This window comes from Octopus bimaculoides, chromosome 10 (assembly GCF_046866305.1).
Source record: "Octopus bimaculoides isolate indiv1 chromosome 10, ASM4686630v1, whole genome shotgun sequence".
Lineage (NCBI taxonomy): Eukaryota > Metazoa > Mollusca > Cephalopoda > Octopoda > Octopodidae > Octopus > Octopus bimaculoides.
In genome coordinates, this window is record NC_142937.1 from 15,002,753 (window position 1) to 15,029,238 (window position 26,486).

General features: G+C 35.4%; 1 protein-coding gene across 1 annotated transcript in view; it reads left to right on the top strand.

Annotated features, from left to right (window-relative positions):
- The first annotated feature begins 12,921 nt into the window (after positions 1-12,921).
- LOC149133444 (SCO-spondin-like) overlaps positions 12,922-26,486 on the top strand; it is a 41,461-nt gene continuing 27,896 nt past the window's right edge. Inside the window, exons 1-10 of the mRNA XM_089359094.1 lie at positions 12,922-13,065; positions 15,139-15,327; positions 16,956-17,017; positions 18,164-18,268; positions 18,889-19,050; positions 20,443-20,630; positions 21,286-21,388; positions 22,721-22,885; positions 24,363-24,448; positions 25,307-25,402. Of these exons, the coding sequence (XP_089215220.1) occupies positions 12,977-13,065; positions 15,139-15,327; positions 16,956-17,017; positions 18,164-18,268; positions 18,889-19,050; positions 20,443-20,630; positions 21,286-21,388; positions 22,721-22,885; positions 24,363-24,448; positions 25,307-25,402 (1,245 nt within the window). The 5' untranslated portion in view covers positions 12,922-12,976. The remainder of the gene's footprint in view (positions 13,066-15,138; positions 15,328-16,955; positions 17,018-18,163; positions 18,269-18,888; positions 19,051-20,442; positions 20,631-21,285; positions 21,389-22,720; positions 22,886-24,362; positions 24,449-25,306; positions 25,403-26,486) is intronic.

A 26,486-nucleotide genomic window follows, 5' to 3' on the forward strand; every position in this document is an offset into this window, starting at 1 on the left:
TTCTGTGTTTTTGTTGTTTCTTGTTATGAATATAAAATAAAAAGTTATTGAGAAGGTTTAAAGGTTAATGCTTGTCTTTACAGAAACAGAACCTTTTGGCCTAAAATGCTCACTTTCTGTGTATAAAATTGTAAACATGTTGGTTTATTATGTCATCATCATCATCATCATCACTATGTCACCACCATCATATCACCACAATTACCACCACCACCACTGCCACCGCCGCCGTCATCATCACCATCATTTTCATTAACCTCATCATCATCAGCTTCATATCTAATTTCCCATGCAGAAATAATTGAGTGAGAGCCTACTCTCTGTACTTCATTAAGTTATGGCTGTTTTTAACCCTCACAGAGGGAAACAAAATTCAAATTACATTTCCTTTGTGTTCCACATCATTGACTGTCGTACTCTTTTGGTCTCTTACTAGATACAGTCATTGGACTGTGACTATGCTAAACCACTACCTTCAAAGATTATAGTTGTTTATATCAACCCTATATCAAACTCTGTTTGTCAAACCGCTAAGTGTAGGGACGTTCTGACACTTTGGGCAAGTGTTTGATATAGTCTTGACTGACAAAAGCCTTGTTGAGTGGATTTAGTGAATAGAAACTGAAAGAAGCCCATTGTATATATACATACATTCACACACATATGTATACCTTAAAAAGACATGGGATGAGGTTGTGAAATATGATCTTCAAATGTTGGGCCTAACGAAGGTGATGACAAGTGACTGAGACCCTTGATGATATGCTGTTCTTGGGAAGACTCGTCAAGCCAAGTGAAATCTGAGTTGTGGCTGTTGCCTGTGTCATGTTAATGGCACTCGTGAAATCATAATTGTGGTCACTGCCAGTGTCATGTAAATAGCACCCATGCCAGTTGCACCCATTACTCTCTCGAAGTGGTTGGCATTAGGAAGGACATCCAACTGTAAAAATCAGACTGGAGCCTGGTTCAACCCACCAGCTTAACAGTTCCAGTCTAACCATGTAACCCATGCCAGCATAGAAAGCAGATGCTAAGTGATGATGATGATACAATATATATATGTGCATGTGTGTGTACATACATAAATGTCACTGCCATACAAGCAGTGTTGTTACATTTCCATGTAAACAAGTTCATCCATTGCACTATTATGTTTGAAGAAATAGGAGAAATATTACCTTACATGGAAATAGATGAAGGTGAGCAATGGCAAGAGCATCCAGGTTTAGAAAATCTGTCTCAATGAATTTTGTCCACCCCATACAAGCATAGAAAAGTGAATGTTGAAACAACAGAGGTGGTGACAGCTCTCTTGTTTTTCTGAATCCAGTAAAGATCAAATTTGCCTTTAATCTATATGGATCATTTACAGCATAGGATTTACGTTATCTTAAAAATGGTCATTTCAGTATCTGAGATATAGCAACATTCTTCAATGCAGGAGAGATCAATGTCCTAAACCATCAGTGTTATTGATTGATAGTTTTGATCTGTTGCGAACACACTCCCCTTGTTTCACTGTGTTTACTGACTTTCAGGAATTCTCTTTGAAGCAACAAGCTGTAAGACAATAGGAGGAGAGTTATATTGGCAAAATATGTGAGTGATCTGTGGTTTAACCTTTCAGTATTCAAACCAGCCATATCTGACCCAAATATTCTACATGTTTTATGTTCAAACTGGCCAGTTCCAGCTTCTCACACCTACCCGACATACGATGTCCTTCTAAAAATAAACACATCTTCAAAATCTCAAAGCTACAAGATAAGGCATGATTAATTCAAAACAGTGTGAATAGATAAGAATTACATTTGACAGAGTAATCGGAATGTTAAAGAATTAAAATTAGTAAAAGTTTTAATTTTGTTTTTTAATATTTTTCTCTCAGCAAAAGTGGTGTAGCTGGCAGAATCATTATCACGCTAGACAAAATATTTAGTAGCATTTTGTCTGTCTTTATGTTTTGAGTTCAAATTCTGCCATGGTTGTCTTTGCTTGCCATCCTTTCAGGGTCAATAAAATAAGTACAAGTTGGGCCCTGGGGTCAATGTAATCGACTCCCATAAAAATAAACTATTGTCCTTGTGCCAAAATTTGAAACCAATATTTTTCTCTTGGAAGCACACTTGTAACAGTTGATAAAGGAGAGTACCAACTCTCCTTTAATTGTTTCAGTCTTTTGACTGCAGCCATGCTGGAGCACCGCCTTTAGTCAAGCAAATCGACCCCAGGACTTATTCTTTGTAAGGCTAGTACTTATTCTATCGGTCTCTTTTGCTGGACCGCTAAGTTACGGGGACGTAAACGCACCAGCATCGGTTGTCAAGCGATGTTGGGGGGGACAAACAGACACACAAACACACACATATACATATATACGACGGGCTTCTTTCAGTTTCCGTCTACCAAATCCACTCACAAGGCTTTGGTCGGCCCGAGTGCCCAAGGTGCCACGCAGTGGGACTGGACCCGGAACCATGTGGTTGGGAAGCAAGCTACTTACCACACAACCACTCCTGCGCCTATCAAATTAACTTTTTTAAACAATGTATCATGGGGAATAGAAGCAGGTCCCATAGCCTTTGTAGATTCCCTCAGTCTAGTGAGACTGATGCTGTCAATACCTGCAAATTAATTTCTGTGAAAAATATGCTCAGGGAGGGATCTGTAAGCCTGGTCTAAAGCAGATTGATCTTCGGTAAAGGACCAGATAATGGTGCCATTCTTAAATGCAATTTTAAATTCTTCCTAGTGACTTTTGGACTACAACATTTATCAAAATATTACGCTGAGATTGATTCAGTAGGCTCTACACTGAACCCCAGTAAAAATTAACCTCATGGCTAACTCCAATCAAATCCTAAAATATTCATGTTTCTAAAATCACAAATTGAAAATATATAACTTGGCTATGAAGCAATAAACAAGAAGATGCTAGGTAATGTCTTCAGTTTAGGCCAGCTAAAAGAGGGTGGATAATATATAAAACATGTGCATCCATACATTACATGTACACATTCATACGGTCACAAAAACATCCAATGTCAGCATGGAAAACGGACATTAAATAATAATCCATACAGACAGACATGCACACATACACAGTAACACATCCATATAGTTACACATACACATCCTCATGCATACACAAGCGTGTGTATATCTATATATATTTATATATATATATATATATATATATATATATTTTTATATGTATATATATATATATATATATATATATATATATATATGCATATAAAAAAAAATATATATATATATACATATAAAAGTATATATATATGTATATACATATATACATATATATATATATATATATATATATATATATATATATATACGAGAACACTGCTACTGAATACTATTAGAAAAAATATATACTTCTAAAATTTGCAAATGTTAAAGTAAAATTTAGCTTTCACTTGTTTGATTATGAACAATAATGTGAATTTTGTCTTCAACAGCTGCTACAATTTGCATAGTTTATGTGCTAGACAGATGCTGCACAAATGTTCAGCGTGTTAGCACTTTAGTAGATGTTGACTTATTCAATAATTTCTAATAGGCATGCAAATTAATCCTCGTGTGTGCTCTTCATGCCATAAGAAGGAATATTTAACTCATTAACAGTAGCTGGTTGGTTAGATTAAGAAACTTATAGTCTTTAGGTGATCAGTCGAAATCCTGAATAATTCATAATGGTGTATTTTTTACAAAGTCTGCTTCTCTACTTGTCAAAAGTCTACTCAGGTTGAAAATAAATACTTGCAACATTTTATGTCCGAACAGAAACAAGATACATCCAGTAACTTCTTGGATAACAGGGGCATGCTTAAAAAATATGACCCAAATCAAACGAGTTTCCTGTCTTACTTGCAATGTTAAAGCTTCTAATTTGATGGTTGAAAGCCATCAAGTCTCTCTGGTGTAGGGATATCATGGCTCACCAGCTAAACAAATTTCTTTTCACGCTTGCAAGACTAAAACTTCTAATTCGATGGTTGAAAGTTACCAACACCTGCTACTTGCTGCATCCAGTGGGTTTTTTTCAATGAAATTTTATAGAAATACCTTTCAAACGGCATACATTACGATTATAAAGAAATTTGTGGGGAAAATCTTTTCCAAGGGGGTGGGGAAAGGATTTCGGAAAATTCACAAGATCCGAGTTTTTCTCTCATAATTGGATATATATGTGTATGTGCATGTGTGTGTGTGTGTGTGTGTGTGTGTGTATGTATCTCTCTCTCTCTTTCTCTCTCTCCATCTCTCTCTCTCTCTCTCTCTCTCTCTCTTTCTCTCTCTCCCTCTCTCTCTCTCTCTCTCTCTCTCTCTCTATATATATATATATATATATATAAAATTTATTAATGAGGGTAGAAATTGATATTAATCAATTAAAACCAGTGGTCTAGCATATTAAAAAAATCCGAAGATTAAAATTATATTACATACAAAAATAAGAGGAATGACCAGCAAAAGTGGACTCCTATATGCTAGAAATAGATGCCGAATCATCTAACCACAAAAAAATATATGTTCTCAGTAAAAATTCAGCGACACAACAGACTGTAAAAGGGCAAGACAAATGAAAAAATACTAAATAAAAAAACGATTAACCTACATACCATGGTTTCACCTGTTAAAATTTACATGAGTAAATATCAGCAGGATCGTCAGCGTAGTCCGTCAATTCGCAATGCAATTTCCAGAACTAGACACGAGACGTCCACCCGAAATGGGAGCACGTGTAGAGTTCTACAAATTACATTCAGTGTATCATTTCAAATGTCCTCAATCTGGTGCGCTAAGTCCGGAAATAATTCTGCAGTTAATAAATTTTTGCAGCTAATTTACCGGTATGAGAACATTATTATATGTAATATAATTCTATGTAATATAATTGTATGTAATATAATTTTAATCTTCGGATTTTTTTAATATGCTAGACCACTGGTTTTAATTGATTAATATCAATTTCTACCCTCATTAATAAATTTTATATAATAATGTTCTGCCTTGGCTGTTGGAGTTGTCAGTAATGAAGGACATGTGATGCTTACTCACTTCTTTTCACAAGGCCTTAGAGTTAACTCTGCTGGCTCATTGAGGTCCTGGAAACAGCAGGACTCTGACCCATCAAGTAAGGCTCAAGCAACCCAATAATGGATGGCTGACAATTTTCATGACCAGATAACCCCTAAAATTTGGTTTTCAAGCTCATCAGATCTAAATCCATTGGACTACTTTGTGTGAAGCCATGTTGAGAGAGAGTGGTCAAACAACATCCCCATAAGACCAAGGTTTCTTTGAAAGCTGTCATAGTCAGATTAATGTCCAATATGAACCAGAATCATTTGATTCGGGCATGTAGATGATTCAGATCTCACATAGAAACAGTTACTGATGTTGAAGGTGACTTCATTGAAATAAATTATAAAGAAGATAATCTAGTTTATATGTACAATTTTTTTCATTAATAAAGTTGTTTTCTGTTGTTATCATCATCATAGTTTAACGTCCGCTTTCCATGCTAGCATGGGTTAGACGATTTGACTGAGGACTGGTGAAACCGGATGGCAACACCAGGCTCCAATCTGATTTGGCAGAGCTTCTACAGCTGGATGCCCTTCCTAACGCCAACCACTCAGAGAGTGTAGTGAGTGCTTTTACGTGTCACCCACACGAAGGCCAGTCAGGTGGTACTGGCAACAGCCACGCTCAAAATGGTGTATTTTATGTGCCACCCGCACAAGAGCCAGTCCAGGGGCACTGGCAACGATCTTGCTTGAAAATCCTACGAAGGCCAGTCAGGCGGTACTGGCGACGGCCACGAGAAACAGATTTGTCCTCAAATACCTTATGCATCCTAAGCATTCAATTGCTCTTATCTACTCTAGGCACAAGGCCTGAAATTTTTAGGGGTGAGGCAGGTGATTAGATCAACCCCAGTACGCAACTGGTATTTAATTTAACGACCCTGAAGGAATGAAAGGCAAAGTCAACCTTGGTGGAATTTGAACTGAGAATGTAAAGACAGATGAAATACCACTAAGCATTTCACCTGGTGTGCTAATGTTTCTTATTTCTTATTTCTTTATTGCCCACAAGGGGCTAAACATAGAGGGGAAAAACAAGGACATACAAAGGGATCAAGTCGATTACATTTCCCCCACAGTGTGTAACTGGTACTTAATTTATCAACCCTGAAAGGATGAAAGGCAAAGTCGACCTCGGTGGAATTCGAACTCAGAACTTAATGGCAGACGAAATACCGCTAAGCATTTCGCCCGGCGTGCTAACGTTTCTGCCAGCTTACCGCCTTCTTTATGGTCTAAATTAAAACCAAAATGGGTTTGACTGTGTCTATCGATTACTCCAAGACTCTTGCAACTAGAACCAATGGCAAACTGAATTAACTCTTACAAATTTGTGGTCATACACCAATGCAGTAAATATTAAAAAAAAATTATATATATCAAAATGATTTATGAAATCTTTTCGTAGCTCTTAATGAATTTTCATGTTAGAATGAAATAAAATATATTTTCTTCCATGGAGTTAGTGCTGCCTTTGTTTTCTTTCAATCAATCTGGTACCATTTAATGATTTTCTTTTCTTCCAGAACTGAGAGGATAAAAAGTAACAGATGGTTTTAAATCAACATTACAATAATCTTGGGATTTTTTTTCTCAGATATGTTAGATATTTGAATGATTAATTTTTATCTTTTACTTGTTTTAGTCATTGGATTGTGGCCATGCTGGGGCACTGCCTTGAAGAGATCAATCAGATCAACCCAAACACTTGTTTCTTTTTTAAAGTTTGGTAACTATTCTATTAATTTCTTTAACTTAACCACTAAGTTACAGGGATTTAAACAAACCAACATTGGCTGTCAAGTGGAGGTGAGGGGAAATCCCAAAGACACACACACATACACAAGTATATGTATATGTATGTATTTATAAATATATATATATATATATATATATATATCTTAGGTCCTGGTATCTTAGGTGTAAAGATAGGGTATTTCCAGAGTAACACTGAACCCAAATACTGGGCTGTCAGCACTGTCAAGTTCCAGACCAATGCCAGAATTGTTCAAGCATAGGAAATCTTTGTTTCATGACAGTCACAGCATGAGTGCCAGTTGTGTACTGGGGTCGATCTAATCGACTGCCCCCCACCCCACTCCCCAAAAATTTCGGGTCTTGTGCCTAGAGTAGAAAAGAATATATATATATACACATACATATATATATATATATATATATATATATATATATATATATATATGAAGGAAATGTTCTCTATGTGGCCTGTGTGTTTTCTGTGCTCTGCTTATGTTCTGACAAAATGAAACTGGTCCTCTGTGGATAACATCCCTACTTCTCAACATAGTCACCATTTCTCTCAATGGCGATGTTCCACCTTCAAATGAGAGCATGTATCCCTGCCCCGTAAAATTCTGTTGACTGTTCTATAAACCACTTCTTAACTACAGTTTTCATTTTCTCGTCACTGGAATAATGTTTGCCTCTCAAAGCCTCTTTCATGGGGCCAAAGTGATGATAGTCTGAAGGTGCTAAATTATTCCAGTGACAAGGAAGTGAAAACTGTACTGAAGAAGTGGCTCAAAGAACAGTCAACAGAATTTTATGGGGCAGGGATACATGCTCTCATTCAAAGGTGGAACATTGCTATTGAGAGAAACGGTGACTATATTGAGGAGTAGGGATGTGATCCACAGAGGACCAGTTTCATTTTGATGTATGAAACATGCTCCTGTGTTGGTAATTATACCTGTCCTAAATAAAATGGCATTACTTTTTGACTCAGCCTCGTATGTATATATATATATATATATATATATATATATATATATATATGTGTGTGTGTGTGTGTGTGTGTGTGTGTGTGTGTGTGTGTGTGTGTGTAGATATAGATAATATATATATATGTATGTGACATGACAAACAAGTAAAAGAATAAAAGAATAAAATATGTATATGTGTGTGTGTGTGTCTGCATATATTAATTGAAGTGTATTATATATCCATTATACCCAATTTACTAATCAGTTTTGCACAGGGGTTCAATGGAGTGTTAGGTAACAGTTTGATTATGTAACCCTGTGCTCTTCAGAGGTAACCTATATATATATGTGTGTGCATGTGTGTGTGTACATATACACACATATATATATATACATATACATGTGTGTGTGTGTGTGTGTGTGTGCATGTATGTATGATGGGGTTCTCCCTGTTTCTGTCCACCAAAATCACTTACAAGGCTTTGATCAGCCTCAGACTATAGCAAAAGACAGTTGCCCATCTGCTCAAAATACCATGCAGTTGGACTCAACAAGAAAACATGCAGTTGGCGAGCAAACTTCTTACTACACTGCCACACCTTCATGAGATTAAAATGACTGGAAGAAAAATTTTAATTGTTGCCTAATAAATTGATTTCTCTATGCAAATTATGCACGAGATGTCTTTTCCAGTTTAATATAGTGTAATATAAAAAAACATATATCTAGATAATCAACATGCTTTTTTTTTAGTTTCAGCTTAAAGCACAATAAACATTGACTTTAAACCTAAAGTTGGACAGGTAAGAATTGCAATTGGTAAGTTATGCAAAAAAAAAAAGAAAAAACTTGTTATGAAGTGTAGAAAACTGTCAGCAATTTAAATTATAAATCGGTGATAATCAGGTAACTTGATTAGATTTTACTGTACTTTGATTGATCTGGAACATTCTGTCAAATGTCATCTAATATCATAATTTGTGACTTGTAGAGTTATTGGTTGCAAGTTTTCAATAGGCTAATTAATTGTAGGCATTGATTATCTGGCAGTGAGAGTGACAAGAGGTGTGTCTGTATCTTAGTGCAAAGGTGTTTTTTTCAAAGAGTACAGATTACGTCCTTTGTCATTCTACTTTGCCACTCTACATAAATGCAAGACACACGCATATGCACACATGCGTGAACACGCACATGCGTGCACACATACATACATGAACACACACACACACATACACATGCATGCACACACACACACACACATGAACACATACACACATACATACACACACACATACACATGCATGCACACACGCACACACACACATACACATGCATGCACACACACACACATGAACACACACACACACACACATACACATGCATGCACACACGCACGCACACACACACACACACACACACACACACACACATAAAACTGGCATTCCAACTGATCTGATCAACAGAATAGCCTGCTCATAAAATTAAAGTACATGTGGCTGAGCACTCCACGGACACATGTACCCTTAACGTAATTCTCATTGAGATTCAGTTTGACACAGAATCTCTTCTACTCTAAGTACAAGGCCCGAAATTTTGAGGGACGGGGGCCAGTCGATTAGATCAGCTCCAGTACGCAACTGGTACTTAAATTATTGACCCTGAAAGGATAAAAGGCAAAGTTGGCCTGAGCAGAATTTGAACTGAGAATGTAAAGACAGACAAAATACCGCTATACATTTTGCCTGGCATGCTAACGTTTCTGCCAGTGTGCCACCTTTCAGTGTAACACAGAATGTGACAAGGCTGGCTGGCCCATTGCATTACAGGTACAACTCACTTTCATCAAATGAGTGGATTGGAGCAACGAGAAATGAAGTGTCTTGCTCAAGAACACAACATGCTGCCAGGAATTGAAACTCATGACCTTCTGACTGTGAGATAAATAATCAAATCACTGAGCCGTGCACCTTCACTATGTATTAAAGAAGACACACATTCTGATACTGTTTACATATTCAATAATAACAAGAGCACTCACCTTTTGTAATCTCATGAACTCACTGAACCCTCGTTCTCTCCCACCCCTAGTCCACTTCCCTATTTATACCTTCCTTATAACTTGGGTGCATGGCCCCTTCCCCTTTCTCTGTCACATCTTCATCTCTCTTTCTTCTCTTCACCTGAAGTAGGTATGTTTCTCCTTTAACAGAAGACACCTTTTCTGTCCCTCAATACTGCTCCCCCACCCCAGCTGAAGGGTCTTGGCCTGCAAGTTGCTTGGTGACATCACTGCTGATGGTGCCACGTAAAAAGTACCCAGCATACTCTGTAAAAAGGTTGGCATTAGGAAGGGCATCCAACTGTAGAAACCAAGCCAGAGCAGATGGCAGAACTTGGTACAGTTTTCTGACTTGCTTGCTCCTGTCAAACAATCCAACTCATGCCAGCATGGAAAATCGATGTCAAATGATGTTAAATGATGAATTATGTCTTTTAACGTCCACTTTTCGATGTTTGCATGGGTCAGGTGGAATTTTTTGGGGCAGATTTTTTTATGGCCAGATGTCTTTCATGTCACTGACTCCCACCTGTTTCCAAGCAAGGTAATATTTCCTCATGGCTGGACATGTTTTTACGGAAGACTGAAAATGAAGAATAGCGCTTGTATGATGGTGAAGTGCGTTTATAACCACCATGTGATGTCTGGATAAAGAAACAATCACACACAAATATGCACAAACACATATACATGCACCTTCCACCCCACTCCACTCAAGCTGGCAAAAACATAAGCATGCCAGGCAAAATGCTTAGCAGCATTTCGTCTGCCTGTACATTCTGAGTTCAAATTCCACCAAGGTCGATTTTGCTTTTCATCCTTTCGAGGACAAGAAAGTAAGTACCATTTGAGCATTGAAGTTGGAGTGATTAACTTGTTCCCACTCCTGAAATTGTTGGCCTTATGCTAAAATTTGAAACTAGTATATCGTTAAGGCAGTGTTATTGATTTATGACTGTGTTTCATTAGTGTATTGTTTAATATTGCAACTACAGTTATTAGCAGAATAACCAAATAAAGTGAAAAATTGATGTATAAGGAATTAAACTGTAGTTTATTAAATCTTTTCAATCTAACTGCTGATTTAACTAAATATAATAAAATTAAATTTAAAAAAAATACATTAAACAGCAATACTGTAAAGTTATACAGGCATTTTGTCTGACAGGTTTGATACACCATCATCATCATCAACATTTAACGTCTGTTTTCCATGCTAGTATGGGTTAGATGGTTTGACAGGAGCTGGCCAGCTTGAAGAGCTGCCCTGGTTCCATGTCTGTTTTAGCATGGTTTCTACAGCTGGATGTCCTTCCTATCACCATCTACTTTACAGAGTGTACTGGGTGCTTTTATGCAGCACCAGCACAGGTGCATTTACATGGCACTGGTTAGGGTGTTTTTTATGTGGCACCATCACCCACGAGCTCACAAGGTTAGGAATGCTCAGCCAGAGAGGGATGCAGGGAACAGCCTGTATGCAAGGACAACCATGCTTTTACTTAGAATGATATGTTATTTCAGCAACAGCAAACTACCAGGAGTCTTGGTCCCCTCTCATTCCCTCTTTGAATCCCAGCATCCATAGATCCTTTCTTACCACTTCATCCCATGTCTTCCTGGGTCTACCCCTTCCACATGTTCCCTCTACAATTTAAGATCAGCACCCTTTGATGCAGCTGTCTTCATTCATATGCATTACATGGCCATACCAGCACAGTCTTCTCTCTTGCATGCTACATCTGATGCCTTGTATACCCAGTTCTTCTCTCAAGACACTCTGTCATGTATGCACACTGACATTATCCATCCAGGAAAGCATTCTGGTTTCATTTCTTTCAAGCCTTCACATATCCTCAGTTGTCACAACCCATGTCTCACTACCATGTAGCATAGCTGTTCATACACAAGCGTCATACAATCTGCCCTTCACTCTCAGGGAGAAGCCCTTTGATACTAACAGAGATTGTAGCTCTAAACTTAGCTCAGCCTCTTCTTATTCTAGCACCTATACTTTCAGAACCCCACCCCCACACCTTCTAACTTGGTCACCTAAGTAACAGAAACCATCTACTAATTATAAAGATCCTCCCTGACATTTATGGGTTTTTTTATATGATTAATATTGGTTTCTGTGGAGGTGCAATGGCCCAGTGGTTAGGGCAGCTGACTCATGATCGGAGGATCATGGTTTTGATTCCCAGACCGGGAGTTGTGTGTGTTTATTGAGCGAAAACACCTAAATCGACCTCAATGGAATTTGAACTCAGAACATAAGGATGAACGAAATGCCACAAAGCATTTTACCTGTTGCACTAACGATTCTGCTAGCTTACTGCATTAATTTTATATTATGAATATTATTTACTTTTCTATAAGCTTTAATCTGGAATAATTATTGCATAACTTTGTAATAAGTTATTTCATAATTTGCTGTCTTTTATTGTTTAATTAAGTAAGCAAATATTTTACTAATGCCTTCGTTAAAAATTTCCTTTATTTTCTCCTATCATTATTATTACTCATGTTTGGCAATCAATTATTTGTTTCGTGCATGTATTGTAGGCAGTGGATCATCCACGTGGTAACTTGTCTTACTAGAAATATCAGCTAAATCTCTCTTATCAAATCAAGCACTCTTGTCTTAGAAAAGAACACATTGGATAATAAGATTCTGAATTCACTATGTCTACAAAAAAGAGGGGATGGTCATGGATAGATACTCCATTCAGACCAAAAGTTCACATGATATTATGCATTTGGTTCCAGTCAGAATATTGATTAAATAAGTAATTCAATTACAATAAACCATTTTGATGATGGTGAAGTCGCTTGACATATGCCAACTGAAGTATTTACATTTCCTAAAAACCCGCCTTCTTAGGAAAGAACGCCTATTTGACATTTTTTATACACAGAAGCTAAAGAACATTCCAAGGTTCCCTGGGAGATCAGCTACTATATAATCAACCGGCAATACTCTTTACTCTCAGTAAGTCTGCTTGTCCAGAACCTCATTCAGTAGAGTTTATTTAAAATATAGTCAGTTGTCATCTTTTGGAGAAGCAGCTGCCATGCTGGGGGCAGACTTGCCCTTTCGACTGGTCTTTATTGCCAGTGTGATGTACACAGCAGAAATTAGCATTGCAAACGGCATGCAAAGGTAAGGCAATGTATTTATAATATATATATATATATTTAATCACGGATGTCTAACAAATTTATACACAGGAAAAAATATATACATAAAACATTATTTAAGATTGTCAAAGTAATGGATTAGAATTTTGATGAATTTTAACTATTTGCTACTAAATCCCACTTGCGATATAATTGCTCTGATCCAACATCAATCTATATCATTTTATTTTATATTATTTACTAAATCAAGCATCTTAAAATCCCTACACCTTTTTACTAGTGGATCCTGACAAATTCGAATGGAGTTCCTACACAGAAATATGTCTCCACAAAATGTGCTGGTATGGCTGTGTGGTAAGAAGTTTGCTTCCCACTCATGTTGCAACCACATCAGGGGCAAAACTAGTCGGTATACAGCACTTACTCGGTATTACCTGTATCTTTAGGGTTCGGGTGACTCCATTACCCTTCATAACCTTTATATATATATATATATATATATACATATATATATATATATATATATATATATATATATATATATATATATATAAGTACACAAGATGACCATTACAATTTCAAAACTTCAGGAAAAGAAAAATGGATGATTCACCAGGCTGCATGTAATCAATGGAGCCCGCATGGCAGTGTTCTAGTGTTTCTACTAAAACTTTATTTGTTTGCCTATGTTTTCCAATGAAATCTGCTGAGTTATCCTTTTCTTTTCTGAATATTTTTCAAATAGTAAAGGTAATTTATGGACACCTTTTATATATGTACATCTATGTATATATATATATATGTGTATCTATATGTTTCCAACACCATATGTGTGTATATATATATATATATATATATATATATATATATATATATATATATAAACAGCCATGCACAATATGCTACAAGAAAGAAAAACTATAAATGTCACTAGGGTGTAAGAACATGTACATTGCTAGAAATAAGAGCTAAAAAGCTCTAATATTGTAGTTAAAACATGCAGTTGTATAGATGTATGCTGAAAGGGACTGTAATCACCCAAACATCAATTGAGAATTCCTTATACTGACTGATCAGTTTCAGCTATTTCCATAGCATCATCAGTAAGGACTTCCCACTCGGCTGATTCCGAGCTTAATTTTCTCTCAGTATATATGTATTCACCATGAAAATTTATGGACGGTTTAGCAAGTTACTACACAGTCCCTCTCAGCATATATATGTCTTCAGATTGACACCCAAACAGCCTGAAATGTTCGTATTGGAGCTTCCAGTGCAAATGCCAAGTAGTACAGCAGGTCATTTCCAAATTTCTGGCAGAGTGAATTGTGTTGTTTTATATGTATACAGGGTGTGGTGAATATATTATTGACTATTGTTGTCTAAATTATGCCAAAATGAAAATCACACTGATATCTCATTTTAACAGATATGTTTACCAAAATTACATAAAAATATCTTGAAATACTAAACAGTAAATTTATTCAATAAAATCGCCATTGGCTTCAACCACGGCCTTCAGATGACTTCAGGCTCTCCTAAAACTCTTCTGGATGTTTCCCTTGTTTAAGTTGGTGAATGCTGCTATAATCCTTGCCTTCAGTTCGTCTTTGGTGTTACAAGGAGTTTTGTTGGTCTCTTACCCAACTGTACCCCACACATAATAATGAAGGGGGTTGCAGGCTGGGGAGTTAGTTGGCCAGAACTACCGAACTTATGTCTATTTCTCTGTCTGTCTGTCTGTCTGTCCATTTATCTGTTTGTCTTTATCTGTCTATCTCACGCTCCCCCTTCTCTCGCTATCTGTCTATTTGTCTGTCTACTATCTATCTATCTATCTATCTATCTATCTATCTATCTATTTATCTATCTATCTGTTTATCTATCTATCTATCTATCTATCTATCTATCTATCTATCTATTTATCTATCTGACTGAGAATAAGAGAGAAAGGCACAGATAGAGCGAGAAAGAAATAAACTGAGAGAGGGGGAGGGAAAGAGAGAGGAGGGAGAGAGATTTAGTAAGTGGAATGGTTGATCAGTGATAACAGAATACAGTTTTCAACCCCTTAAACATCTCTCTTTTATTTCAGCTCTCACTTTTGTCCAACAACTAAAACTGTTATTGAAACAAAATCGCAACCCTGCAAAGATATTATGAACATGATTGCCGAAGGCTATTTCCTGGATCACAATACAACAGAGTCAAAGAAAGTCAATGTCACTAGCAAATCATTTATAAATTCCATGTTAAACTCAAACAAAACATGTGCTTTTAAAAAGTAAGTTAAATTTTGTTTTATCTGATGTTTTATTTAATGTTCCAGACCAGTCTTGATCAAGCAAACTCATTATCAGCAGTTTCCTTTTTAAGAAGCTAGGTTGTGATCTCACACTAAAAGAAATTTAAACTGATTGATGCATCTTCATTGTTGTTACCACTCTAATTCTATATTCCCTATATGGTCTTTCAATTGCCAGAATAATATGTTCTCTTTAGGGTTGTAAACCATGAATTTATTTTAAAGCAAGGCATATGTTATTTTGCATAATCAATTTTGAATTTTATCTAATATAAATTCAAAACTAATGAAGCTCTAAACTTTGAAACTGTTGACAGTTATGACCAAGTTCAGGAAATGTTAATGTCAACAGAAGCACCACTTTATTTTCTCTTTGTTACTGTTGTTCCTGTTTATTTGAAATAGGACTTCTGAGTTTTTTTGTTTTTTTTCATTTCATTCTATCTTTATTTGGGGAAAAAAAAACCTGGGTTTGCAATCCAGTTCCAGTTTCCAATTGGAACAGTTTTACTTACAACTTCTGTAACTCTAAAGCTTCATGCCTATTTATCAAATTCTTATGACACTCCAAATACTATATATATTTATTTTTTATTAAATACATATAAGAGGGATGACCACTAGGTGGACATCCAATATGCTAAATGTAGACCCCATAAGGTCTGACCACTAAGAAAAAATTGTTCTCAGTGATCATACCGTATGGGGTCTACATTTAGCATATTGGATGTCCACCTTGGATGTCCACCTAGTGGTCATCTCTCTTATATGTATGTAATATAATTTTTCTGAATCTTCAGATTTTTTCTATATGCTAAGCCACTGGTTTAAATTGATATTAATGAAATTAATATCAATTTTTTACCCTTATTATTTAAATTTATATTTACTTTTAAGTTAGTTATTCAACAGGGGAGACCAGTGCTGGAGTGTCAGCACAATATCAAATTCAACTGGATATTTCTGAATGATTCTTAACAATCTTGCCAAAATTTAAAATAATTATTTATAAAAATTTATAGGTGTAGGAGTGGCTGTGTGGTAAGTAGCTTGCTTACGAACCACATGGTTCCGGGTTCAGTCCCACTGCATGGCACCTTGGGCAAGTGTCTTCTACTATAGCCTCGGGCCGACCAAAGCCTTGTGAGTGGATTTGGTAGACGGAAACTGAAAGAAGCCCGTCATATATATGTATATATATACTTATATAAGTATATGTGTGTGTATATGTTTGTGTTTGTCCCCCCAACCGATGCTGGTGTGTTTACGTCCCCGTAACTTAGCGGTTCGGCATAAGAGACCGATAGAATAAGTACTAGGCATACAAAGAACAAGTCCTGAGGTTGATTTGCTCGACTAAACGCGGTGCTCCAGCATGGCCGCAGTCAAATGACTGAAACAAGTAAAAGAGTAAAAGAGTAAAATAATTTTTTTACTCCTCTATCAAAATGGTCAAAAAAAATTATTTCTTTCATGGTGCAATAAATGTTTTTACACAGATACAAGACATGAAATTTTTAAGGGATTAGTAAGAGAGATGGTGTTTCATTCACAATTTTCTCAAAAAGCAATTCACAATAAATTAACTTTTCTAATTTCTTCATTAGGACTGCTGAAAGCATCCAACAAGGCTGTTGTTATGGATATATGGGTTCTTCTTGTGACCAAGGTCAGTTACTGCAATTTTCTTGTTGATTCTATTCTTGTAGGTTTTTTATTTAATTTTGTGTTTTAAATGTAGGTGGTTTAGTGGTTAGGGTATCTGACTCACAATTGTAAGGTTGTGAGTTCGATTCACAGTGGCATGTTGTGTCCTTGTGTAAGGGGAGACAAATGTTTTTAGTTGGACTTCCTGTTGAAAAAGAGTTCATAACTCCAACTAAAAACATTTGTCTCCCCTTACACACACTTCCTGTTTTGACACCACACTTCCTGCTTAACACAAACTTTTTACCCTTTTTTTAAACCTAACACAACTCTCAATTCTCATGCATCCTTATTTTTCCAACCATTATATACATGAACTACCATTGAACTTCAAAAGCTCAAAGACAATATAATGTATTGGTATATCTATTTTTTTATATATTATTTTTTTTTATATATTATTTTCTTCATTTTGTACTTCTTTGTAAAAAACATTTTCATTCTCCCTCTTGAAAATTTGCTTCGCAATGAAAGCCGGTTAGAAATCTTTATTAAAATATGCTTCCAGTTTAGCATTCTGCCTTATTCTTCATTTTCCTATTATTTCTCCACGTGCGGTTAACACAACCCCACTATTTACTGACTTATATATATATATATATATATATATATATAGATAGATAGATAGATAGATAGATAGATAGATAGATAGATATGAGTGTATGTATATATCTGTGTGTGTGCCTTTGTGTCTATGTTTGTCCCCCTATCACCACTCGACAACTAGTGTTGGTGTGTTTACACCCCCATAACTTAGCAGTTCTGCAAAAGAGACCAACAGAGTATATACTAGGCTTCAAAAAAAAAAAAAAGTCCTGGAGTTGATTTGCTCAACTAAAACCTCTCAAAGTGGTGCTCCAACATGGCCACAGTCAAATGATTGAAACAAGGAAAAGAATAAAAGAATATAAAAGTACAAGATGTGTTTTTGGGAATTTCATATTGACTCAATTGGATAACAAACTGTATGTAACCTTATTTGAAAAATTTGAGCTAAATTATAAATTATAAAGCTTTCTTTTTGTGATAGAATTTAAGGCAGAACTACTGAAGTTGTTTAATCTATTAATCTCTTTAAATTAATTTCAACTTGTCTTGTATTTTGTAGCCATTTGTGACCCACCATGTGAAAATTTTGGTGTTTGTGTTGCCCCAAACTACTGTTCGTGTTTGATTGGTTATGTTGGCTACCGATGTGATGACAGGATTGCTGGTAAGGTTACAGCCATATGAATTTATAGTGAAAAACATTATATACTGTACATATGTACTGTGTGAATTAAATGTCAGGTCGTTCCAAGTTAAAGTCTTTGTAATATAGGTCTAATTCCAAAATAACTTTAGCTGCTTTGGTTTTATTGTTCTTCCTACTTGTAAATTCATGTTATATTTAACAACCAAAACAGAGATTTGCACTATGAATTTGAATTGTCTTTGAAAAGTTAGAAAAGGACAAAGTTTTCAGTACAGACTCCAAAGAGCACTTTCCATTTCATTTATTATGTTATAGTTCTGAGAGTCCTAATGAAAAAGGCTTAAAGTCTCTTGATTCGTCGTCGTCGTTTAACGTCCGCTCTCCATGCTAGCATGGGTTGGACGATTTGACTGAGGACTGGTGGCAGTTGACAAATCATATCTCCACCTGGCATTATATTTCCTTTCTTATAAAACGCAATCTATGATCAAGCCAAGTTATTCTTACTACTGGTACCATATGACCCAGTACAATCTGTTACAAATGTGCACACTTAAAAAAAAAATTTAAAAAAAACATAATAAAATATTTAATCATTACTAAGAATGTGTTTCTAAATGTATTTCTTTTTAACTCAGATACATCTCCTACTCAATATTATTGCTATAAAAATACTGATTGTGATGGAGTGAAATCAGAAAAAGCAGGAAATAATGTGATGTCAAAAGATGACTGTTGTAAGAAACACAAAGGAGGGAGCTGGGGTTTACCAAATCATCAATGTTCACAATGCTGGGATGGTGAGTAAATTATTTATTTACAATCTGTTATTAGGTTCATTATCACTAATTATCTAGGCTTCTGACTGTCTTTTCAATATTCAGAGTATTATTTTCTAGACTTGTTTGTTTTAATAAAAGATGTATGTTTAGAAGTAGATTTTATTGTTGTTATTGTTGTTTTTATTGTATTTCTTTTAAAAGTGGTGAGCTGGCAGAATAGTTAGTATGCCAGACAAAATGCTTAGCAGCGTTTCTTCCAGCTTTATGTTCTGAGTTCAAATCCAGCTGAGGTCAATTTTGCCTTTTATCCTTTCAGGATTGATAAAATAAGTACTTGTTGCACACAGAGGTCAATATAATCAAGTCACCCTACCCACCACACCAAAAAGAAGAAAGAAAAATTAGGCCTTGTACTTAGAGTAGAACGAATGGCATAACTACAGATTTCTGCCCCACCCCGACTTTTGATGATCATAACTTTTGGGAAAATGAATATTTCTTAATGAAATTTTCTACAAATATGTGTTATATCCTGTAGATTCCGAATATACAAAATTTTGAGGAAGGAGTGTTTTAGAAGAGGGTGGGGTGGGGAATTTCTGAAAATTCAGTAGAGTCCACTTCAATATGTCTTAACTTAATGGATATATTTAAAAAAATGGATATTTTTTAATGAAACTCTCTACAAATATACCTCGGACAATGTAGATTCTGAAGACAGGAATTTTAGGGGAAAACAACTGGGGGCTATTTCTGAGTTGTACGCCACAATACGTGCGTTTCTTGTGACGTACAACTTAGTGTGCGATTCTCTAAATTGTATTTATCCAACGGTCTATACTGATGAGAAACAGATATTTTCGGTAAGAAAGTATTAATTTTGAAACATATGCTTACAGATAATTGTATTTTTTTGTGTAATTTTCACTGGTCTTGCCCGCTTTACGTTTTTGTTACTTCGCTAAATTCCCTTTGAGAATTATTTGGTCTTAGTAGACACATGAAATGTGATCTTCTTCTAGCACATTAGCAGTCCACCTAGTGGCTTCCTTTATATATATTTTTATATATACACATATATATATATATATATATATATATATATACAGGTATATATATATATATATATATATATATATGGCTGTATGACTGTATATATGTATGTGTGTGTACATATGTATGTATACGTGTGTCAGTGTGCTTCTTGTGTTTGTGTTTGTGTTTGCCTTTCACTGTTGACAACCGGTGTTGGTTTGTTTATGTCCTTGTAAGTTAGCAGTTTGTAATAAAGACATAGATAAAATAAGACGAATATTCCTCCTCCTCATCATCATCATCACCATCATTATTTAATGCCTCTTTTTCCATGCTAGCATGGAAATAATAACTATTATTATTTTACCATTTTAGCCGATTCCAGCAACCACTCCAGTCCAGGTAGTACTTGTCATGTTTATGGCGCCAACCGTATTCGTACATTTGATGGAGCATGTTATGAATTTCTGGCTGATTGTCAGTACACTCTTGCTCACAATAAGGACTTTTGGGATATTTCTTTGCACTACAAGAATTGCAAATCCTTAAAATCTTGTACCATGGTAAGTTGTGTTTTTATTTCCATCAAAAATGTTCAATAGCATCCAAATTTTACTGGTTTGTTCCAGTAATTATTGGTTTAATGTTTTAGCATATCTAGCCAAAATATTTTACCTGTTTTATGTTTTCAAACTGGTCAAAACTGGCCTCTTGCATTTATCTTACAATGCATCTTTGAAATTTTGATGCTACAAGTAAAAGCATAACTAATTGAAATCGATGTGGATAAATGTGCTACACTTGACAGAGTAATCTGAATGCTAAAGAGTTAAAATGTAATGTCAAAGGTGAGGTATTTTGTATAAGTTTTGCCAATGAGAATATCAATAGTTTGAACAATGGAACAATCTATGAGTTCACAAGGGAAACTCTATGTGGTTCCAAACATGCTATTCTATTGAAAAAGGACATGTTAGATGATGGAGTCTTAGGTTCTATGATGATTGGGGAAAAAAGTGTGGTTGAATAGTTTGACTAAGCCTTTCAAGGCAGTGCCCCAGCATGGCCTCGGTCCAATGACTGAAACAAGTAAAAAATAAAAGATATATATAACTTATAAAGAAAACATTTAAAATGCCATATTGATCTTTAATACTTGGTATCAGCTAGTAAAATTTTCAGACTCATTTAAAGTTGGTCTTCTTTTATTTCATTCAGACATTGATCCTAAAATTTGGTCATTTGGAAATCAAAGCAGAAGGATTTGATGTAAATATTCAGAATGAAACTGTCGACTTCAATAAAGGAATAATATCAAAAGGTAAATATTCTTCACCGTTCTTTAAATAGACATCAAAAGTCCGTTGATACAATGGGCTGTATTTTGATAAAACAATATCTATATTTTTGCTTCGTTATGAAAGGTGTGCAAATCTATACTATAAATTGCAGTGTTCTTGATTGCTTGATTGATTGATTGATTGATTGAGTGTCGGCAGATTCACTCGAGAATGGTGCAGTGGAATCGCGTGAAATTCAGCACAGAGCGGCAGCATGGTCCGCTCATGTTCAAGAGATTTTTATTGCCCTCCAACTCCCATGGTTACCGAGATAATCGATTATTACTTTTTAAGATAGGAATATCCCATTCAAAGTGGGGAGGGGCGATTTTGTTGCCTTTCCCATGCGCGAAATTTTACGAAAAATCAGCACAATAAAGATTATTTTTTTCCAAGTAATGTGGCTGGGTTTGTTTTTCGAAAATTTTAATCAGAGGCACAGAAAAAAAATAATTTCAATTTTTTGTGTATTAAAAAGCCAAAGCTGTTAGACGCTGGCGTACAGTGATCGATATATATGCAGTGAACGTTTTCTCCATTTGCATGCAATAAGGCTTAGGGCAAGCGAGTGTAACATCGAAATAACTTGAAAAGAATGCATGTGGGAATGCCGTTATAATGAATGCTCATTTAAATGTATTTTGCATGGAGTTGATGTACTTTTTAACAGGAGAGGAGTGCCTGCAGGCTGGTTCTTCTCAAGTTTATGCATTTTCAGGTTCAATGTGTTTCAAATAAGTACTGACAATTGAAAGTGATTGCAAAGACAAAAAACTACCTGTTTTTTTAAACAATTTTAACAGTGAGAACATTGGACAAAATATGTTATTGACATTAATAGTTTGTACCTCAGCTAATTACTGTTGAGAACTGCATAATCCATGTGTCATGTTAGAGATCTAAAAGGCATTTTCGAATTTCATTATTTTCTTTAATCCAGGCAATGCTGGATATTTCTGCTAGTTATCTATAATTTTGGGGCACTGATTTCAAATCTTTTTTGAGATTTCTGCTGCCTTGCTGTGACAAAGGCCCCACGAATCTAACAAACGACATCCACACTTTGCTTGCTCACTGGATGCCCTCTAGTGTTAGCTTAAATGTTTTATTATGTAAAAAAAATTGTGTCTCATAAAAAAAGCAACATTGAAGCAGACTAGCGATGATGTCTTTACTAAGTTAGTATGTAGATATTTATTTGCTTATATATTTCCCTTGATAAGACAATAAGGACATATGCGAGAAAGATTGTTGTGAAAGCTCTTGATCTTTTCTTCTTGTTGTAATCTCAGAATTATATACTTTCATTGTAGGTATTACAATTATGAAACGGTATGATTACATTTCAATTGAAAGCAGCACATCTGATATACAGCTTTTGTTCAATGAAAACATGTACATAGAGCTGACTCTAGGAGAACAGTACCGAAATTCCAAAACAAGTGGTTTGTGTGGAAATTTTGATGGAAACCCCACTAGTAAGTACATTTATTTTATTAGCATAAATCTGTTTTGGTTTCTGTTTTGATGTAGTAAACAAAATAGTCATTCTGTTTGAATTGATGTATTTATTGTATCTTTGTGCTGGGCAGAAAAAAACGATTTCATACTTAGTCCATAACAACTAAAATTCAACTTATGAATTATTTAATCTATTTATTTCTTAGTAAAGAAAAAAATGGAAAGTCACAAAATTTCGGCCAGACATGTTTATTACAGTCTTAGATACATCTTGTCAGTGTGGTGTCAGATTTAAGATCAATAATTCTTTCTAATTTTGGCACAAGGCCAGCAATTTTAAGGGGAAAGGAAAGTCAATTACATTGACCCCAGTGCTCCACTGGTATTTTGTTTTATCAACCCCAAAAGAATGAGAAGCAAAATCAACTTCTGTGGCATTTGAAGTTAGAATGTCAAGTGCTGGAAGAAATTTTGCGAAGCATTTTGTCCAGGGTTGTAACAATTCTGTCAGCTCACTGCTTTAGAATTTTAGATTAATAAAGATTTCAAATTTTGGCACTAGGCCAGCAATTTTGGGGACAGGAGTAAGTCGATTACATTAACCCCAGTGCTTAACTGGTACTTATTGTATCAACTCTGAAAGGATGAAAGACAAAGTCAACCTTGGTGGAATTTGATCTCAGAATGCAAAGACAGACGAAATGCTGCTAAGCAATTTGGCCAGTGTGCACACATTTCTGCCTGTTTGCCACCTTATTTCAGATTAATAATGAGAATCAAAACACATAGTTTTCCATACCAGAAAAATAACAAGAGAGACGTAATTATGAGAATCAAGAAACGGTTTTTAAATTGAATAAATTTCAAGAGAACACACAAAACACCAAGGATCAAAACAGTGATGTAAACAGTCATTCTTTATACATTCAAGTAGACTTGGACATGAATATGATTTTTCACTGTTGGGATTTTGGCTTTGTCTTTAGAGAACAACTTCTTCCTTTCGACAATGCGTATAGATAATCCACTTAATCCTAGGTGGAGTTTCAGACATCAGTGTTTCAGTATGATTGTGTCACCTCAGTGGCAGACATCACCCAGATGAGAACAATTGTTCATATCTATAGAATTCAGCAAACAAAGTGTTTGCTGATATGTGCTAAAGCCTGTCAAGCTTTATTAAATCATAATGATTACATAAAACAGTGAGAAACAAAGTGTTGCTGTGTATATTCATTCTTACATGTTCTGCAGATTTGGATGAGAGTATGGCCTTTTGCTGTTGGGTTTCATTTTGGACAACAGCTTCTTCCTTCAGACAATGTTTGCAAAAGGCAAACTCGTTCTAGTGATATCAATGAACTTTCAAGTGATGGCAATACTCAAAATTGAGTTGTAGCCATCACGTGTGTGTGTACACATGAGAATGTGCATGGTTTGATACTAACAAGAAATGCAAGACATATTTTCATGTAATTCTTTTGTTGATTGCAGATGACTTTTACAAGAGAGATGGTGAAGCTTCATCGTCTGAAATTGCCTTCATGACATCATTCAAAAGTTTTGAGACTGAACATATGGTAATAACTGAAAGATGTTTTCTCACAATTACATTCTTGTAATCCTTTTATTCTTGTTTCTTTTTTTTCCATGACACCAGGAAACCACTCATGACCAGGGTATATTTTAAATGATTAATACAGAAGACGGAGTGTAACAAAAGACATTTATTAGCACAACAATCGTTTCAACTTCATTCTACACTGTTCAGATTCCTTCCTCTTTTCATTACATACTGTATGTACATACATATATATATATATATATATATATATATATACACACACACACAGAGTATGTAATGTAAAGAGGAAGGAATCTACACATAGTAAATGTATAGTTAAATTACTACATCTGAGAAATGAAGTAGTTCTCAAACTCATTTTGTAGGTAGTTGTCCCTTATAATGAGTTCAACCTCATAGTTTGGCAGAATTGGTCTATTCTTTCTTTTTTCTTTTTTGTAAATCAGGTACACATCATGTAAAGAAAGCGTCCTTTCTTTAAACATGATTCTTTTGTTAGTTGGTTTGTGTTTATTTTGTCATCATCATCATTTTCATCATCAACATCACTGTTATCTGTTTCTTTTTCTGTGAAGGAGTAAATAGAGGTTTGCTTTCATTTGTTTTTAAATCTATGGAATGTGCTGCATTTTTTTTTTTTTTTTTTTGTTATAAATGAATTCTCATTTACGCATTAAACTACAAATGGTCCCAACAGGAAATCATAAAAGAATTGCAAATTCATTTTGTTGGGTAACTGTCTTTTGTTCTACAGAATTTGTTCAACAAATATATAAGTTCAATTCAGTTCAGAATATAATTTTATTTATAATTGTACATAACAGAATTATTGAAATTGTCTTTTGTTCTTTAGTGTGTTACAGAAGCCTTTGGACCTTGTAAAAATGTCTCAGAGAATAGCAGATGCTCAGAACTATCGGAAAAGCTTTTTGCGAATTGTCATGAAAAGGTTAATATTTGAAATTTTTAATTTTGTTTGTTTTTTTCCTATTTAATTTAATTTGATTTGTTAATGGATATCATGGAAAATAAGAAAGAGTTTAAAATATAAATTGAATTTTACATCATCATCACCATCATCACCATCATCATCATCATCATCATCATCATCATCATCGTCGTCGTCGTCGTCGTCGTTGTAGGTGTTTCTATTACTACTACAACCACTGCTACTGCTGCTGCTGCCGCCACCGCCGCTGCCATCACCACCACTACCACAACCATCACTACCCTCCCACTACTACACTACTACTACTACGACTACTACCACCACCACCACCACCACCACCACCACTTCTCAAAGAATAAGTCCTGGGATCAATTTGCTCGACTAAAGGCAGTGCACCAACATGGCTGCAGTCAAATGACTAAAACAAATAAAAGAATAGAAGAATAAAGGAATAAAAGAATGTAATCATATACATTCATTCAAACACAACATGCATCATGCAAACAGATAGAATGACTAAATTATAATAAATTATAATTTAGGAATGAAACTACAAATCTAAAGGGAGATGTTGCACTGATAATCATGAGATCATGGTTTCAATTCCTGGATTGAAATGTGCATTGTGTTCTTGAGCAAAACACTTCATCTCACATTGCTCTCATAGTCCAAGAAAGACAGTTCTGCAAGTTCTTGCTGAACAACCTACACACATGATTTGCTTATTGTTATATACACACACACACACACACACACACACACACACACATGCACACACAAACATACACACATATTAGAGTATGTGTGTACATATATGTAGGAGTGGCTGTGTGGTGAGTAGCTTGCTTACCAACCACATGGTTCCGGGTTCAGTCCCACTACATGGCATCTTGGGCAAGTGTCTTCTACTATAGCCTCGGGCCAACCAAAGCCTTGTGAGTGGATTTGGTAGACGGAAACTGAAAGAAGCCTGTCGTATATATGTGTATATATATATGTGTGTGTGTATGTGTTTGTGTGTATGTGTTTGTCCCCCAACATCGCTTGACAACCGATGCTGGTGTGTTTACGTACCCATAACTTA